Source organism: Haemorhous mexicanus, chromosome 1 (genome assembly GCF_027477595.1).
Source record: "Haemorhous mexicanus isolate bHaeMex1 chromosome 1, bHaeMex1.pri, whole genome shotgun sequence".
Taxonomy (NCBI): Eukaryota; Metazoa; Chordata; class Aves; order Passeriformes; family Fringillidae; genus Haemorhous; species Haemorhous mexicanus.
Window position 1 is genome coordinate 25755561 of NC_082341.1, and position 20170 is coordinate 25775730.

At 36.1% G+C, this 20170-nt stretch overlaps 1 protein-coding gene across 3 annotated transcripts in view; it reads right to left on the bottom strand.

Annotated features, from left to right (window-relative positions):
• The window catches only part of COL28A1 (collagen type XXVIII alpha 1 chain), a 70435-nt gene that overhangs the window by 42313 nt on the left and 7952 nt on the right, over window positions 1-20170 (bottom strand). The window contains exons 2-14 of one of the 3 annotated variants that reach the window (XM_059843645.1): window positions 18487-18541; window positions 17000-17073; window positions 16454-16528; window positions 16174-16329; window positions 15133-15692; window positions 14464-14484; window positions 13761-13817; window positions 12452-12505; window positions 11917-11958; window positions 11237-11263; window positions 10083-10127; window positions 7446-7490; window positions 7108-7161 (exon numbers count right to left, since the gene is read on the bottom strand). In XM_059843645.1, the coding sequence (XP_059699628.1) occupies window positions 7108-7161; window positions 7446-7490; window positions 10083-10127; window positions 11237-11263; window positions 11917-11958; window positions 12452-12505; window positions 13761-13817; window positions 14464-14484; window positions 15133-15692; window positions 16174-16306 (1038 nt within the window). In that variant the 5' untranslated portion in view covers window positions 16307-16329; window positions 16454-16528; window positions 17000-17073; window positions 18487-18541. Of the gene's footprint in view, window positions 1-7107; window positions 7162-7445; window positions 7491-10082; window positions 10128-11236; window positions 11264-11916; window positions 11959-12451; window positions 12506-13760; window positions 13818-14463; window positions 14485-15132; window positions 15693-16173; window positions 16330-16453; window positions 16529-16999; window positions 17185-18486; window positions 18542-20170 lie in introns of those variants that run through there. The other 2 variants (XM_059843624.1, XM_059843634.1) reach the window with 2 other exon arrangements.

Sequence of the window (20170 nt, forward strand, 5' to 3'; positions counted from 1 at the left end):
TATTGCAAAAATACAGAACATAGCTAAAAAGTTTGACTGTCTTCCTAGGTAGAACTTACTGTTTGAGTTTCCTAATAATATTTTCATGAAACCTTTGGACCAGAGTCACAATTCAGTTCATCTGTATATAGATTACCATAAATAATGCATTTTTTACTAATATAAAGCCAATTGAAAATTTACCAGTTTTCCTCATACCTGTGTTTTTCCTGATGTGTACATTTGAAACTGATCAAACAACAACAAAAATTCCTCAAAAAACCCATCTTCTATGCTTCCTACAGTCTGATGCCTATAAAGTTTTGCCTTTCAGCCCATAGGCTTCCTTGCCTCAGCACCAACTCTGGCTTCAGTACCATTCCACTTGACAAGACACATTAATAGGTTCAGCCCTGTGCAGCTTCAGGGCCTGAAGACAGTTTAGGATGGACAGGGATGGATACACCCACTGCAAAAGGTGCCAGAGAGGGAAAGGACAGGCACAGGCTGCTGTAAGGCAAGGCAGTCTGCTAAGTATTAGCTGCTCCAATTCACAATCCTTGTTTCTTCAATGGAGAAGGCAGACTGAAATTTCTGTCATGCCAGGATGTATGAGCCCAATCCACAGAATGAATCAAAAAAATATGTGAAGTTGAAAATATACTTTTAAAAATATCCATCAGGTTAAAAAAAATATTTCATCTGTACACAGCACCACAACGCCCTAGGCATGGCAAATGCCACTTAGCACATTGCCTCCAGCTGATAAAACAAAACCTCTGAAATGGTGTAGGAACTTGTTGCATGCTGAAAAATGGTATTTGATAAATACAGGCTCATCTCTCAGCTGAAACAATAAGCCAACCCCCTTTATTGTGCTTGGAAAGTGCTCTCCAATTTTTTTCCCTGTCACCCAAAAGGACATTGCATTTCCTGTCCATGTTGACTGTCCCTGACAGAATTTCCCAAGGACAGTAACTCTGAGGGATGCTTTCTGTCACAAATAATTCACTTCTTTGCAAGTTCACCCACATGATAGAGCCACGCATTGAATGCAGATGGGAGTCCTGCTGAAGTTAGTATTTTTCCAAAAGCTCAATTTTTTAGCCATGATAAACACATTACAGTGTTTTCCTTCCAATAAATGGTGTCATGTGCCTTGCAAGAGCTGCTGGTGTAGGTTTGGTACTGGTAGGTGCTGGAGTAGGGAGAGTAAGAAGCCTTGTGAAAAAAGTCATGCAGGGTAATATGAAAATATTGTTCTGTGAAACACTTTTTTATGGACAGAAGAGGATGCCTGAATATTAGTGGAGAAAGAAACTCAACCTTCTAGCAGACAACATGCAAAACTTGGAAACTTAAATGATTCAGTCTGTTTTAAAGACAGAATGTTTCAAACTTCAAATGACTAATAACAAATCTGGATATTATCTTCTGTGGTCTTGGTGCAACAGGTAATGTGGAATTTATGAAAACCATGAAGTTCTTGCAATAATATCACATTATATCTACATGTAAAAAGAAAAGCCTGCTCTTCCAAAAAGGTTTGTGGTAATGATTGTCTTAATTTATTGCTTTGCTCACATTCTTTTTTCTCCCCCTTATTGTGATTTTCCTTCAGGTGGTTTGTAATATCATCTTGAGCAATGGGAAGGAAAATTACACTTGATTTGAGCTTAATATTTCTACATATTGAAATTGTACCATTTTAAGCCCAGAACATACCTAATAGTCTAACCCAAAAAACTCACCATCCACCCCCCTCCCTCCCCAACTGTTCATTATGTAAGGATGAGTTCCAGCTAGTGCTAGTATAAATTATTTGTTTCCTTCTCAGAAAACCTATACATACTGTAAGGAACACAAACACACTGTATTTCAGTCTACAATGTGATAATGATTAAGCAACAGTAAAAAAAAAAAAATCTTTCAAATGTAATGATTTTATCTTTAAAGTAAACATTGGCAACAACAATGCAAATAGATTTAGATATTTTAACAGATATTATTGATATTTTGTATTTCTTAGTTGAGATATCTAGGAACTAAACTTGTTCATAGGAAAATTGGACTTTTTCCCAGTCTTCTGGGAAAGCTGCAACTTGCCACATAAGTGAGGAAAGAATTCATATGTCATCAGAGAAGAAGCAGATCCCTTAGCAGCTTGTTCTGGGAAATGTATTCAGGAAAATATGCAATGATGGATTTTTTACAGAATTGTCCCAGGATGATTCTATGGGAAAAACAGCTTTGAATATCCACCTTCAAACTTAACCCTTTCCTTAGAAGTTTGAATATATGTCTGTTCATAAAACTTTAGCCTTTAATTGAAAATCTTACTATGCAAATCAAATTTTCCAGGGAGGTTCCTTACTACAGCAGTAGATTTTAAGAACATCATTCTCAGCCTTTCCATGAATATATTATGATTTCTAGAAACATGCACTTTATCTCTAGTAGCTGGTTCAAGAGTTTAAATAAACCCAAGGTCAGTTCTGAAACAATAACCATAAGTACTCACTGCTCATCACTTTTTTATGAGTGGAATACAGGTCATAAACGGATTTCATGCCTCAATTTTATAGTCTGTAACCATATAATTCAGGTTGTAATTTATTCACTGAAATTTGTGAATAGTCACTATTATTGTCCTCACTAAAAAAAAAAAAAAATCTTCAAAAATTACCTTGAATTTACTCTTATGGAACTTTACAAGTGCTTTAGCATAGAATAAATTGTTGTTGGCTTGGATTTTTGAAATAAAGATTAGTTAAGCATCTGAAAATAAATTAAAAACAGACAAAAAAATGTCAAGTAGTCAGAGTAAATCAATAGATATATGCATGTCTAAAATAATTTTTTTTATCCAACGCTGAGAATACTAGGGGACTCCAATTTAGCTTTGTAAAGATGCTATATTGATTACCAGAACTCTGTTTTCCATAAAAATCATGGTGATTCTCTTTATTTTCTGGAGAGGAAATCAAGATTAATTAAATCCTTTTGTCTTAGAATGTTGGATTTTTCCGGGGTTGTATTGCTATTGAAGGGCAAAGCTGTATTTTAATGAGAGCACAAAAATATGTTGGTAAATCCAGCAAAAGACATGAAGTTCAGATGCTTTTTAATTGCATTAACCAACTGAGTTAAGAGATACATAGAACCTAAGTAGGAAAATGACAGAAATCAGACTACTGGGAAAGTCAGATAACAGATGGGATTCTCACTGGACAATTTTTATGGTCATTACTGCTTATGATAGGCTATATTACATTAACAGAGCAGAACCCATTGTAGCATGGCTTTTCTCTTGGCCAACTTTCTGTTTCTTCTATTTTTAGTATTTTACTAAGTGAGATGGTGTCTTCTGTGTTTTGGAAAACGTTGAATTATCCAGCAAATTGTATAGTGGGCCACCCTTGAATTCTTAGTGAGACAAGAAACACAAAATCTGAGTTCCTTGCTTGTATAAGCTGCAGTATGACAAGAGTGTCTTTACCTTAGATCCAGGGTTATAAATTGGTGTTCTGCAAATTCAATTAATAATCTCTGTATGAATTTTTTTCCTATTGGTTTTCTTTGTAATTCTCTTTAAGTTTTATACCTGAATGAGGTACACTTTGATCCAAGTTTTTATGTTACAATATAGATAATATGTGATGGCTGATGAAGTTGAAGAGTGCCTTAAAGTGAAGCAAATGTCTAAGAAAATAAAAAGTACTGGTGTGAATAGTATTTCTTTTGGTATTTCAAGTTAGATGAAAGAAAAAAGAGCATAGAATTTGGCTTTAAAAATAGTTTTCTTTGATAAATTTAGCATATTTGTATGAAACTTGTCAACAGAAAGTCAGTAACCCAGGAAACAAGCAGAAGAATCTTTGTTCTTTGCTCAGGATTTGCTCTGGAAAGAGGACCAAGTTGTCTAGTTCAGACCACAGAAGATACACAGTGAAAATTGCCAGTTCCCAATTTCTAACTCTGTTTGAGTGAAGTTCCCTGTAACCCTCTAATGTTTTTCTCTTAAAGTCATTAAATAGCGTGTTGCAAGTTTACTGTTAACATATGAACTGTGAACAGTTTAGTATTGGTTAAATGGAAATGTATTTAGTCAGGTAAATTAGTAATAATAATAATAACAATGCTTTTATGTTTTTTATAATAAAAATTGATATCAAATGTCTCATTTTAAATGCCTCAGCCTCTTTATGGATAATGTTTTTATGGTAATAAGATTATTTAGGTAGCTTTGAGATGCTAGAACTTTGCAGAATTGTACGTAAGATAAAAAAATTTAAAAATTTAAATAATGGCAAAACATGGTTCTGGTTAATTCCACACTGAGCTGCCTTCTGGACAGGATAAAGGTTGTTCATCATATTTACACATGGTTTGAAAAGAAGGTGGAAGTAAAGTGATGAAATTTGCTTGTATATTGAAGAAGTTATTAAAGGTAAGGATTGATTACAAAGAGCATTAGAATGACTAAGAGGTTCAGGATGTGATTCAGCTCCATATGACCACTCCTAAACTTTCATGTCTATATGGGAACAGGTTGGCTGAGTTCTTGTCAGTGGAAAGCTGTTCAGTGCAGGCACTGTGACTTAGAGAACTTCAACTCACTGCTGACAATACAATAAAGCAGTATCATTAGAAGGAAAGACTTGTGCAGTCAGTGAAACTTCACACTGAGAGATTAGCCAGCAGCTTGAGAATAAGAAAATGCACATGAATAACAGAAGTAAAGAATGAGAAGTTCCTTTAAGTAATTTCTTGGATAATGTTTCTGGACACCATGCTACCTAGCTTCAGACAAGTCGAATTGAATTAGTTGAAGGTGCAATGCCACCAAGCCTCTCGTGCTGGTGGCTTCCAGAGCCAGTGTCACCCAGACAGCACCCAGATGACACTGTCCCCACCTGTGTCTGCCACCTGGCACTGCAAAGGGAGAGGATTCATCCGTAGCCATAATCCGCATTACAGAGGTGTGGGATGCACTGAGGCAGCCAGCTACATGGGTGGACTGTACACTCCCCATCTGAGACCCAAACTATCTGTAGGCTGAGCTTGATCTGGAGTATGCATTTTGAGGAACTGAATCTGTTCTTTCAAACCTCAACATGGCCCAGTAACAAAGAATTAAAGTTCAGCAGCCGTGTTCTGTGTTATGTCACACCAGTACCAATGACACCAAGAGGAAGTCACCAGTTCAATTCAAAAAGCAGAAAGCAATAGAATGGAAAGGCCAAGGAACAGTACTAAGAATAGATTTATTTATTTTATCCAAGGCTATTATAAATACCTGCCACTTTTCAGAGATATTGTATTATGTGTCATGAAAGCTAATTTTAAAAGAGGATTATAATAATCCTTCTGTGAGGACAAAAAATATTGGAAAGACTGCTATGTGTCTGAACCAAAAAAGGCCTTGACCTTTACTAGCTGAATGACTGTTTATTAACCTGAAAACAACCACTGATTATCTGTACTGATCATTAAAACATTTTTCACTCATCTCAAATAAGCTCCAAAATGCCAAAAGTTAGCTTTGGCATTAGGTACGGGCAAGAGAAAACCCTTAAACATACATATGATTCTTCCATACTCTTTAGTATAATTATCTAAGTGTATTAGCTAAACTTTTCTGGCAGTATTTTTATAAATATATACGTTTGAGCACAGAAGAATCTTGACTACAGACTTTAAACAGCAGGCTGGGGAGTTGAAAGCTGATAAGAGAGGGAAGTTTCTTATTCTTACTGAAAATCTACAGCTAAAGCCTAACAACAGACCATAAATATTGTATCCATGTAGATGGATTCTAGAGAAAGATGTAGTTATTTTACAGCCATAAAAATATGTGAAGGGACTGACAGGAGGACAGACAAGATTCAACAGATATGGTTTTGTATATAATAGAAGTATCTGGTTCTACTGTCTTGGACTCATCAGTGTGAAACAACAGATAAAAAAATTACTGTCTTTTGCTGTGCTGAAGTTAGAGAGAGACATAATTTTTCCACCACATGGATGAATAGTTTCTTTCAAACTTCATCCTATTTCTTTTTCCACTTCTGAAATACTCTGCAGCGGCTTTCCCAATCAAACATTTTTTTGAGAAGATGAAGAAATGAGAAGCATGAAAAAGCATTTGTGAGGAGGAGGAAAATCATGATAGATGACAATATTCCAAACTTTTTATAATAAATGTTTCCCAAATCTAAATTTATTTCGGTGAATTTTCTAATTAAATTGTTGCCTAAGAAACAAAACATGAGTGTTTATATAGTGCATCTCTTACAAAGCAGCTTTGTATCAATTAATTTGTCTTGTATAACTTAGATTGTTAGCCAGGTGATCAATAATCTTGTCGCAAAAAGTCTTTGTATCAAACTGATAAATGGAAGATCTTTCTGTACAGAACATTGATGTTAATAATTCTCCCATGGGCAAGACAACCATATTCACATACAGCAATTTCCCAAAGTTTTGCAAAACAGAAAACTTCCTAAATTAATCACACACTTTATCCAGCTGACTTTGCTTGAAAAGGTGTAGTCATTAACTCTAAATGATCCATTTTAAATATCACTAAGGCATTAATTGTCATAAAATCTCATACCTTGACCAATTTCAAAGTTGTCCTGAGTTTATACAGCACACGAACAATTAAAAATTATCATAAATAATCAGTCTGAAGGTTTTAGCCTTCATCTAGAAATATTTAAAATCTTTAAACACAGTCATTGTAGGCAAAAATATTCTAGAAAGAAAGCTTGCCAAGTGATGGTGAAAGTCAAGACATATTCAGGTGATTGAAATTTTGACATAAATGCGGAGGCTCTAGGGAGGTCCTATGTTGCATTCTATTGTGGATGTTCTTAGAGAAATGTTCTTCTTTGTAAGAAGAGACCCAGATAAGAAAGTGGGTGCATGTGCCAACAATACCAAGCCTTCATCACATGAAGGGGCATCACCCATGTGTGAACATCATTGCTGCGAAATAACACCACACGTAAAAAAGCTACTGACAAAAAAGGATGGTAGACTAGAAAGGTTCTATAGAATTTCTGCATCCTTTCTACCTATATAAATAACATATTCAATGACACATACACAACTACATCTTACCTTGCTTCCTTGGATGCCTTTTGGGCCTTGCTGACCTGGATCTCCCCTGATACCCTACAAAGAGTCAAAGCAAAGAATGAGCTGCCTTTGAAGACACATATAAATGTTTTCCCCTGAATGGAGTACATTATAATATAGCACAATTCTAAGCTCTAAAGGTCAAGAGTTTTCTGCATCATACCCTGTGAAGTGCCCAATACATTGAATATTGTTAACATTTAAAAACCAGTGCCAGCAGAAAAACACAGCTGTTTTTCACAGAATTAACAGGTTGTAAGCAGAAGAAACTTACAGAATATAATCTTTCCTTTTTATTTGGTAGCTTTTAGTTCCCTTACCTGAGGTCCCCGAGGTCCTGTAGGGCCCACAGAGCCCTGCAAACCCTGAGGAAAAATTAGATTCAATTATCAGATTAAAAGGAAATTTCAATATGCTTTCAAATGCCAAGCACTTGACATGTACATGTAATGGCTCAAATCTCTGTTCAAGCACTTTCTAGAGACTTTATCCTCTCACCAGAGTACTGCTGCTCTCATACTCTGTTCAGTAATTGCCTGTTACATTCCCCCCTCAATATTTGGTTAAAACGCTTTTCAAGTACAACAAACATAGTGAATGTCTAATTAACATCTTAGTTATTTGATTAAGAAGTTTATATTTTATACAGTTTTTAAAATTTAATTCCTAGAAGCACATTAGACACAGAAGCCTGAATAAAAATGCTGCAATGTCTATACCAGAATAACTTCAGGTAACTTTGTCTCACTAACTCGAACTGCTGGTTAATCAGATTAATCACTTGCCTGGCAGAATCACACTAATAGTTCACAAAATCCATTGAAAATGCATCCAAAAAGTTTTAAATGCCATTTTAATACATTTAAAATGTTTTTTTATTCCACTAGGTGTGATTTCTCCATTCAATGAGTTCTTACCAGTCACCACCACTGCAGATTATTCAAAAATCTTCCTTCTTCACTGTTTTTTTTAGTCACCAAAATGCATATTCTACAGAATTTCACTTCCACTTGAGTCAATACTCAGTTATAATTTATTTTTAAAGCAAAAATAGTTTTGAGCAAATTTACTGGTTTTTAATTTCTCTTTTCTTTAATGAGTAACATCTCTACGGGCATTGGCAATGGCAGCCTGCTGCATTTTTCAAAACATGTCACATTTTAAACTCCTAATAGCCTTGACAAATTCAGCAGTGATACCTATGCAGACACTCCATCAACTGCCCACTGTAGAGATTCAGAGTCAGAAATTCTGAACAATTCTTTGCTTCCTGGCCTTTGCTCCCAGGGCAAGCAGCAGCCACCAGAGAGAGAGATAAGCCCACTCAGCTCCAGCCCATTTCCAGCCCAAGTACACAAGCAATAGATGGTACAAACAGTGATATGTTGACACAATGATGGCTACTTGGGTAGCATACAAATGTATGTATCAGTTCTGATTTCAAAGGAAAACAGAAACTGTCTGAATTTCAAGCCTGAACAGCACTTGAAAAAGCTCTGTATACATTACTAAAACTACTGGATTCAGTCTGATTAGTAAGATTGGAAAGTGGTAGTGGAAAATTGCAATATTTTCAAATTGGACTCCCAATCATGCTTCAATATCCATCACCCCAGTGAAAGATCAACCTCAGAATACTGAATTTGCTTCTCATACAATTGGCTATATGTGTTCTGTGTCTGATTTTGTCTAGCCTAGAACGCTTTCTTTAAAAATAAAGCCATAACTTTGTTCTGTCTTCAGAATTTGTGAATGTGAAGGTGGGAATTCTGGAACTGACTGATCCCTATTAGAGGACAACATTTTTTTCAGCACTGTCCTCAACATAAATGAAGCAAGCAGATTTTTGGCAGGCCTGGCGTGTTTTCTATATCCAGACTTCTTGGCTGCTTTGATTATGTTCTTTGCCAGCTTCTGAACAGCTTCCTTTTACCTCAGTAGATGTTTCACATAATGTCATGCTATTTCTCACCTGCCTGGATAAAAAAGATATGATCTTTCTTTACTCCTCTCAGAGATGCAGCTCCCTCCTTTTCCATTGGTATGTCAGACTTTTCTGATTCACTGACATCTGAAATTTGCTGCCATTTTGAACCACAGTATCCCACAAGATATTCTCAGTCTTTAGATTCGCATTACTGTATAATGCCTTTTTTTCTTTGCAATAAATACTTCTGGAATTAATATTTATTAATTCCTATTTGAAATTAATAATAAAATAGCAGCTTCCAGGAAATCAAAAACTTTTTAAGGTGGTCTTTGATAAAGGTAAATATAATATGGGTGTTAAAAGAGAAGAAATGTGCTTTAATAGAAGGACAAGTGCAATCTAATTGGTAGTTCTTAGCTATTTGAACCATAAATCAGTGGTTTGCATGACTCATACAAATCTGCTTGTATGAACTCAAGATACATAATTATCTCACTTAGCAGTCCATTATCCTTCTATTTTTCAGAATATAAATAAAACAGGTAAAAATCTGCATTCACTTGCAACACTACTGCACTCCAGGTTAAAAGGAAAGGAGAACTGGATAGAAGTGTGAATTCATATCAGTACAGATGGGCTTGTAGACATGAGAGTTGTTCATGTTGGGTAAGAACCTGCTTTTATTGCAATATACATTCAAATTGAAATTAAACTTTAAAGGAAATAAACAGGGTGCTCTCTGCAAGATGCTCAGTCCTGTGTAAGCAAGGCTTGGCAGTGGTCAGGACAGCTTCTGTTTTAGGTGAGGATCTGTATTTCTTAGGCAAAATGGAAAAAAATGAATGTGGTGAACAGTTGGTTCAGTTCTTACAAATTGTTCTTCTACTATGAATGTATCTCTACCACCAGGGAATTATAAGGTATTCCAAATTTACAATAGCCTTTTCAAGCTGTGTTTATGCATATGTTCCATGATTTTCTGGTATCTTCATCAACATGAAACAGTTCAAATAAAAATTACACTTACTATTTCTCCCTTTGGTCCTGGGGCTCCACATTCTCCTCTTTCACCCTTTATAAGAAATCAAAGGGTTCACAGTTAAACAAGATGATTTGATTATGCTACAGGCATTAAAGACCCTGCAGGCAGTAGCACAAGAGGTTTAGTTGACTCTGAGGACCTGGAAGTGGTATCATTATATATGGTCTGTAGAAGATAAGATCTGCTCTACTCAAGATAGTTCGTTCCTGAAAATGCCTGCAAAACATCCAACTTATATCAGAGGATAATACATTTAATATCTGATAAGTTTTGCTGCAGTTTTCCACCTCACTGCACTGTCTCCAGAGATCCTTTCCATGCTCTGATTTCATTACTGTGGTGTCAGAGATTTTCCTGAGTAACAATTGTGAGATTGCAGATATGGAATGAAGAAAGACTTAAGTCTTTCAGTGATGATTTAACATATCTGTAGACACATGAAAAGTAGACCTATGAGTCTACTGTTCCCATTTTCATGAAATCTTATTACAAAATTGACTGAAGCATTTTACTAATGAATGCTAAGATTCATAAAGGCACTGCTTTTACTAACAATGTGGAGATGTAAGTGTCAAATGAAGAAAAGTCAAAATGGAATTGTCTCTGTTTCATTTTTGACTATGATGGTCCACTTTGCAATTCATCTCTAGAATCCTCCAAGTCACTGAAATGCATTGTTTTTTTATCTTCTTGGAGAGACTATATTGAAAAGTTTCTTGATTGAGCATTAGCCCTTGAAAATTATAAATAGGTTAAAAACAAACTTCCTTGTGGTAATTTTTTTTCAAAAGCTGATGGCTGTCACATTGTGTTTGTAGTAAGCATTTTCTCTTTCTTTCCACTTAACCTCTTATTCAACCCACAACTTCCTTTTCCTTCCAAAATCTGTTTTTCTGTTCATTGACACTTTTCTTTTTGCTATCTTTAGATTACAGTCTTTGATTTTGTGGGGTCTTTGTTTTATTTCCAGCATTCCAGTCTTAAGAGCATTTGCATAAATTTTGAATTTACTTCTGGGAATTGCATCAGGATCTTTCATGACAAAAAGACAAAACAAGTTCTTTTTTCCATTCTTTCACATACACTGTCAGCAAGTGACAATTTATTTTCAGACTACTTCTACTCTATAAAAAACTTACCTTGTCTCCCTTGTAGCCAGGAGCTCCCTATTCAAAAATTGAAAAAAGGAAAAAATCATAAAAGAGAAAGCAAAGGCCTAACATACTGCTAATTTAAGTAGAAAAAGCCCCAATCCCCCCCATAGTAAAGAACCATGTTTCAGAAGTTTATTCATGACAATAAAATATCTTTCTGAAATTGTTTAACATATAATTCTCTGCAAATCTAGATGTGTATTTTTTACTCATATATTAGCTGTAAATATGCTACTCAATTTGCCACCTCCTAGCAGATACATGCTGCCATTTAAAAGGGACCTTTCAACTGAGTTATTCTTATACAGGGAGCAGTGTTAATCTTTCTCTAGTGAATCAACAAGAAGTCTGAGAATTATCAGGTGTTAGAAGCCACCAAAGAACCATGCAGTGTTTTTATCAGGTTTGTCTTTGAGATAAGTTGAATGCAAGTCAATTCAAAATCACATAGCTTCTGAAGTTCCTTCTCCCAGTAGCACCTCATCTGTATATTTAAGCACATGGTTAGACTGTTTCTTTCAGTATATATGCTTCTGTAAACCAGGCCTAAGTGTAGGTGCTTTCAAGAATTGAATAAAGTAGACACATAAAAAATGAAAATAACATTTTTAGTTCAGAAAATGTGAAAAGACAAACTATGAGTTAGCACAGCAGTAGTCACACACCTCTTCCCCTTTCTCTCCATGATCTCCTTTTTGAGCATCACCCTATTGGAAACAAAGAAATACAACTGAAATCTATATTTCACTAAAACTAAGAACACTGTTAAACAAGCAAGACTGTTTTTTCCTATTTAGTAATGTTCACATTTCCTCCTTCCACAATCAAAGATACACATTTCCTGATCATTAACATAGAAAACTGAACTATTGTCATTAGATGACTGAAATCTTAGTTATTAGAGTGAACCACTCTGATCAGGGGGTCTGTGTACTGTTAGAAAACTCTCAGGAACCTAAAGAGCTTTCAGCTATATTCAGAGACCTCTGCTGTCAGAGAAAAACTGGAATGATGGGCAGTGTTTTCTTGATAGCAGTTTAGTTTTAAATTTTTATCTCACACTTCTAAAGCAGCTAACTATAAACTAGCAAGTCTCAACATTTAGAGCTTATTTTAACATACTTCTCCTTTGCTAAATGCACATCTGTGGTTTGAATAACTGGATAGAAATTAGCTTTATTTCTTTTAAATTCACATTACCTTGTTTCCTTTTGGTCCTACATCACCTCTCTCTCCTTTGCTGCCATCACTGCCCTGAAACACAGCAGGAAAATATTATTATCATTATGAGGATGAAATTCTCCAGCTTGTCTAAGACTATATTTTAGTCCAAAATCATCCTGGAATAAGCTTTGGTAGAAACCTACACTGATTCAAGTATGGTACATGTGACACAATATTCATTTAGCTAAACCTATTCTGGTATTCTAAGGTATCTACAAATATATTTTTAAACAATATTCAATGATAAATAAATTTTCTACAGAGCATCTGAAAAATCTAATCAGGAAGGCATTACAGAAAACAAACGCAGTTCTTCCTTCCCATTTCCCAATTAACCACCACTATCTTGTCTTTTCTGCTTATTAAAAACTGTATGGAACAGTTTAGGGTCAATATTCAGCAGACCTAAGGAAAAAATTACTGCACCATTTTTTGTTACTCTTTGGAAAATCATGATGGTGTGGACTAGAAAGTTTGGTGTATACACATCTGTATAACAGGCTACATCTAAAAATTTTGGATAAAATAACTTAAAAATTCTTGCATCTAAACTTTTAAATTGCAAACAGAGGTTCTGGTGCACGTTATCCAGATGCACATTATCCACAAGGACTGAATGATAGGCCATGGTGTCATAACCTGCTAATGGTATGGGTGACCCATTAGAGAATAGAGAGAAAGGGAAAAACTTCTGAATGTACCTTGCTTGTCCCTGGGGGAACTATTAAAGACAGAAAAATGGTCAGAGAGGTCACCCACTGTCTGAACTCACACTCTTCTGTTCCTTACTAGAGCCAAGAAATATGTGTTGAAGTGTCACAAGAGAAAAGAGAGTGTTGGAGGCAGAGTTTTAGACCTTTCCTCATACATCCATTACACTCAGACTTTTGAGCCTTTACCCCTTACAAAAATAGAAGTTGGTGGTGGGTGAAAACCTTTGTCTAATGGACCTTTCCTTCCCCTTTCCTTGCAAGATTCAAGAATAACTTTTTTATTTGGGCTCCAAAATCACCCATTTATCCACAGTGTTTTATTACTCAATAATAAAAATAGATTTTCAAGATAGTATCTGAATATGGATAGATTTTTTTTTCTGACCTCTTTTAACAGTGGCCTTTCACTACCAACATGACATGCTAAAAATCAATCTTTTTGCAGTGCAATCCTTTTGCAGTGCATGTAAAGCTAATGTCTTGTTCATATAGCAACCAGTTAAAGTACAGAGCAGTTTTGATCTTTATTAAAATTCAAATTCTTGAGCCTACTCAAATAAATGCATACTTACTTTTTCACCTTTGTCTCCTTTTTCTCCCTTTTCACACTCACAGGTCTTCTGCACACACTACAAGGTTAACGGAAAGATAAAGGAGAATGTTTTTCAAATATATTATTTCAAAATTTTAAATAAAAAAAATTTGATTTTGCCTAGTCACAGATGAAATAACATAATAGTGGAATAATAGGAAATAAATTATATTCTAATATATTTATTACTCACATAATCAACATCAAACTTCCATACAGAGCAATGAAAATCCATTACTTGATTTATTTATAACAAAAATAAATCTCTTACTGTAGTGACTGTAGTCACTGTAATAATTACAAATGCTTAAGACAGCATATACATAGTAAACAGTACTGTGAAACCTTACATAAATTTTGAACCATTTTAACTTTGCTATTGTTTTCTAATAAGACCACAAATGAATTTGCATGTCTTGCAGTAGACCTATTTCACTCTTGTAGGAAGAGTTCTTTATGTCTTACTGTTGAAACTACTCACTAATGAGCTAACATCATAGGTTTCTCAGCAGAAAGGACAGAAGAAATGCAGGAAAGTTTAAAAAAAGGTAATAATGGTCAGAAAATTTAACCAGAGATGGAAGGCTGATTAATCCTCAAGTATTGTTTTGTTGTAGAAGAAGCAGACTTTGGGAAGTCTAGTGGCAATAAGAGTAACCAAACACAAAGCTCAAAACCCCTACCTGCTTCTGTAGCAAGGCTTCCTGAAAATGAAATAAAATAAAAATATTACTTTAATATAGATATGATTTAACAGAGTACTAATTTTTCCTCTCTAGTTTATAGACTCCCCGAGGTGATGGTAGAGATGATGAACACCTTCATCCTTCATTCCTTCCTCAAAGGGAAGAAAACCAGGTTGTGGAACTACTCATACAGAAAGGAGTTCTTGGTAGGAAGAGAGGGTTATTCAAAGTGGCACACAATGATTAGACAAGACATGAGAATTAATGGGATAGCTAAACAGACACTATTAAGGCACAGTGCTATCAACAGGGACTGTGAAAAGACTTCCCAGAGACCTTCTTTTAGAAGGCCCTGTAACAAAATATGTAGGGGAAGGACTCAGTGATTATGCATGAGATCAAGCTACCTTCTAAAGTATTTTCATATGCTCAGAAACACACTCTGTATGCAGAGATATGTGATCAGAACAGCTGAGCTATTATTATCCAAGCACACAACTCCTTGGAGAGTGGCTGGCAGAAGGAAGCTCCATCTGCCCTGACCCCTGCTGTAGAAGAGAAGGCACCACAAAACCCTCTGCACTGTCTTCAGGGCTTACCTAATCAACATTAAATTAAATCTGCCAAGGATAGACGCACGACAAGATTAACATCAGCATAACTTACCAGTTCCAATGCTATATCAACTACCAGATTCTGATCATCCAGGCACAGGACACGTTTAGAGGACGAATCACCAGATATCATGCGCAATTTTTCTTCTTGGACTGCTTTCTTAGAAAGGCCAATGGTAACAAAATGTATTCCAAGACTTCTAGCTGTGGTGGCTATACCCTGGACATTAGGGCTGTTTGGATGATCTACACCATCAGTCATCAAAAAAGCCACTTTCACACTTCTCTTACGACTTTCAGTTTTAAACAGATGAGTGGCATTTGAAATTGCATAATAGGAATAAGTGCCTTGGCCAATAAAGCCCAGAGAATTGATTTTCTCCTTAAAATTCTGGACATCTTTCCAGGCTGTAAAGGGATGATCAATGATGACTGTGCTGCTGAACTGCATACTTGCTAGTTTGACACTATACATGTGGGACTTAACTGGCTTCATCTGGAAAATGCTGTCAGTTATGTTTTGAACAAAATTCTTCTGTATATCAAACAACTGATTTTTGGCACTTTCTGAACTGTCTATGATAAAGACTATATCAATGAGACACATATCACCTGTAAGGGAACAAGAAAGTTACATCTATGAATGATGGGAACACCTGCACAACAGATTTCAGATAATTCTCTGCAAAAAATAATTTCCAAAAGATTTCTCTGTCTTCCTAGTAAAAAATCTAAGGATAAATTCCACTGTAAAAATCCAAGAAATTTTAATGAAAACTGCCAAGCTAGGGTCTTGATGGGATTGTTTTAGTATTTTAGTTGATTTTGTATAGAAAATCTACCACATGCGATTTCAAACAAAAAAAATCAGGTTTTTTATAATTTCTCTTAAGAAACATGCATGTCCATGAAAATCATTGATCAAACTGGAGTCCATGTCCAAATAGTCAAAAAGTATTTTTCCAGCCCTCATAATCAAAATAAATTACATTTTACATATTCACATGAAAGTTATCAATAACTAAATAATTATGGTAAAATGCATGGATATATGCAACACAGTCAATCAGAAATTTTAAGAAAATGGTTTTACCTTCATCTTTTGGCATAGGAGAGTAAATATTCTTTCCTCTTTTTCTGTTTTGCCCATGTACTATCTGGTTTGTTATCACAGCCAGAAGTATAAAGTAAAAGAAAAAATATTTTTTCCTCATGGTGACTTTCATCCCAAATAGACAATTTTTCCTTCCTGTTAAAAGTAAAAAGCCACCTGTGAATACCTCATTAATAGAAGCAAATAAATAAATACAGATACTTTAAATACATATTTGTGAGAACAATACTTCTATAGAAAATAAATAAAAAACACTTACAAAAAGTCATTGTGTAGGTAGTTTAAGCACAGTAACCTGCAATACTTCAACTGTAGCTCACATGGATAGTAGAACCTGTTTATTACAGATGAAATATGGGTATAGCACTGCCTTTTCTTTCGCAACAAAAAGCCTGAAGCATGACTATGAACAACTTATTCTTCTAAGAAACAGTGGCTTAATAATGAAATTCAATACATTAATATATTATTAATATTACATGGATGTTACAGAATCTGTGCAGTATTTTTCATAAGGATTATATTCTATTATAATGACAATATACTGATACAATTAAAATTAGAATATCTAAATGAGTGATTCAACATATTTTTAGAGAATACTGAACTAAATTAAATAGTGAATTAAAACTGTTTCACACAAAAAAGGCTGTGATTTACAAAAATTAATTTTAAACATTATTAATAATGAAGACAATATGTTAAATGTAAAAATCCTCCTTTTCAAGTCCATCAAGCAATTACATATACAGAAACCACAAGTGCAGTCCAGTAAAACTAGAGAGGAAATAACAAAGTCTCTTACCTTTGAAGGCATCCAGAAAACAAATTGTGTATTAGAAAAGTTTTCAGTGTAGAAAATATGTCCTGTAGGTCATACTGGAAAATACCATTTGTTAACCAATATAAAGCAATCTACAAATAAATAGCCTATCCACTTGTAAATTATCTTTTATTGCTGCTGTTTAGTTGGCCAAAGTTTAAATGAAGACAGTTGGGCACTTGGCCAGTGCTGAGCCAGACACTGAGCCATTTCATTAAAGGGACAATGTCAGTTTGGGAGCACAAGTGTTTTCCCACTTCAAGTAACTGTACTTTTAAATTTAAAAACTCCACTCTTAGACAACCTACATCTTTACCTTTCACTCTGCCAGTCACATGTCTTCAGCTTGTCTATGTTAATGTTGCAGCACTGGCTAGATCAGAAATGTGAGACCAGTACATCACTTGCAGGTTAGAATTGAAGTCTGACCTGATGGTTTGAGAGTCTACCAGGACTGCAGGACTCAAAGATGGTAACTGAAGTAGCAATTACAATAATAAAAGACAACTTTAAAAAAAAAAAAAAAGGAATTCTTGAGCTGGTTTCCTCAGAAATTCTTCCTGCTTTTTAAATCCTCTGAGGGATCAGACACAGACATGGTATCTAAAAGGTGGTCATGCAGGCAGCTTTCAGAATGTTGCACAGAAATTATATTTGCTCTATCTACTGGCAGGCTTCAGATTAAAATTTTGTTATCACAGTGTTAAGTAAAAACATGGGGTGAGAGAAAGCATGCCAATGATAAATCTCAAGGAATCATAACATGCCCCAAGGAACTTAAGTGCAAATGCCCAGCAGAAGGTAGTAGATGTCCTCTAGACAGGCACTGCCTACCAGGCAAGACATCCCTCAGCACCCTGGTCACAGGGCAAAATAACAGAATATTCTGAGTTGTTAGGGACCCACAAGAATGCAGTCCAACTCCTAGCCCTGCAAAGGCCAACACCAAAAGTCACACCCTGTGCTGAAGGAGTTGTCCAAATGTTTCTTGAACTCTTACAGGCCTGGGGTGTGACCACTTTCCTGGGGAGACTGTTCCAGTGTCTGTTCCTGGCTGCCAGGACACACTGTCAACTCATGCTCACCTTGCCATCAATCAGGACCTCTAGAGCCCTTTCCAGCCTCTTGTTCCCCAGGCTGTCCTTACATGCAAGGCTTATCCTGTCTCAGGTGCTGAATCTGGGACTTCATGTTAAACTTTGTACAAATAGTGATTGCTGAGCCCTCTAATTTTTCAAGATCTCTCTGCAGGGCCTCTCTGATGGAGTCAACACTCCTCCCAATTAAGTAACATCAGCAAATTTACTTAGTATACCTTACAGACCTGTGTCCCAATCACTTACAAAAATGTTGAGGAAGAGCACAGGGCCAAAGATCGAGCCTACAGAACCCCACTAGTGACAGGTTACCAGTTTGATGTCACCCCTTTCACTATAAGCCTGTGCCTGACCTCTGAGTCAGTTGCTCACCCATCACATGATGTGTTTATCCAGTTGTGTGATTGATATTTTGTCCAAAAGCATCCTGCAAGAGACAATATAAAAAATCTTTATTGAAATCCAAAAATATTGTATCAACTGGCTTCCTTTGATCAGCTAGGTGGGTTACTTTGTCATCAAAGGAAATTAACTTAGACAAGCAGGGTATTTCCCTCATGAAGGCATGCTGACTGTGACCAATGATGACTGTATTACCCTTCAAGAGTTTTTCACTACTTCCCAGAACAATCTTATCCATAATTTTACCAGGCACTGATGTGAGACTGACAGACCTGTAGTTACCAGAGATTTTCTTGAAAATTTGGCCAACATTTGCCAGCTTCCAGACAACTGAAACCTCTCCAGATTCCCAAGACCATTGAAAAATCATTGAGTGAGGTCTCACAAGGACATCATTCCTCTGAGTATCATGGAATGAATCCCACCAGGCCCTATACACTTAGCAGAATCCAGCTGCAGCAGTAAATACCACACTAGCTCAGGGTTGGCTGGGATATATTGACTAGCAGCTTGTAAGTAAGCCAAGTACATTAAGCTTTTACATAAGCAGAGGACATTTCCTGCTGATTTTAAAAAATGTGGGTGAAAGGAAAAGAATAGGGAGGAAAGAATAAGGCACAACTGACCAATGAACATAAAGAAAGCATCTGTCTTCATTAAGGTCAGTAGAAACATCCTTCAGGTAGCCTAGGTGCATGGTCTCTCTATTGATAGACTAAACACTTCCTTAAGCACTCACTTTCTGCCTCTCCAAGGCTACATCCTATTACAGAGACCTTCAGCTAGAAATACACCTTTGCCAGCACCATTGTCTGTTTGTGTGTGCTGTGAGCCATGAGTATGATACCATATGTAACTTTAACTAAATTAAAGGGTGAGACAAATATGAAGGAACTCAAAGAGATCTTAGCAAAGATGGAGATAACTCTAATCTGTTTCTGTTGCTGATTTTGGCTGGAGTAGAGTTGATGTTAGCAGCTGGTATGGGGCTGGTTTGGATTCATGCTGGAAACAGCACTGAAAATACAGGGATATTTCAGCTGTGTCTGAGTAGTGCTTACACAGGGTCAAGACCTTTTCTCCTTATCTCACCCCAGCAGGGAGTGGGCTGTGGATGCACAAGGAGTTGGCAATGGACACAGCCAGGACAGCTGACCCCAGCTGACCCAAGGGATATCCCAGACCATATGCTATCACAATCAGGATATAAAGCTAGAGGAAGGTTGTTTGGGGGGCCAAGGCTCAGTGACTGGTTGGGCATGTGCCAGCTGGTAGTGAGCAATTGTTTTCATTTGCACCAATTTTGTGGTTTTGTTTCTTTTTGCTATTTTCCTTTTCATTACAATATTATTATTGTTACTGGTTAAAAAAATTAGGTTAATTAGTTAGAAAAAATTAATAAACTGTTCTTCTCTCAACCCATGTGTTTTCTTATTTTTACCCTTCCAATTGCATTCCTCCCATTGTGACGAGGGTGGAGAGTAAGCAAGAGGCTGTGCAGTGCTTAGCTGCTGGCTGGGGTTAAGCCATGACAGGTTGCATGTGAGAGTTGTACCTTTGCCTTATGACTGTACACAGTACCATTCCTACACAGATTTGTCAGTCGGTTCATGCTCTGTTAACATGGAATGTACTGAAGGAACATGCTGCTAAC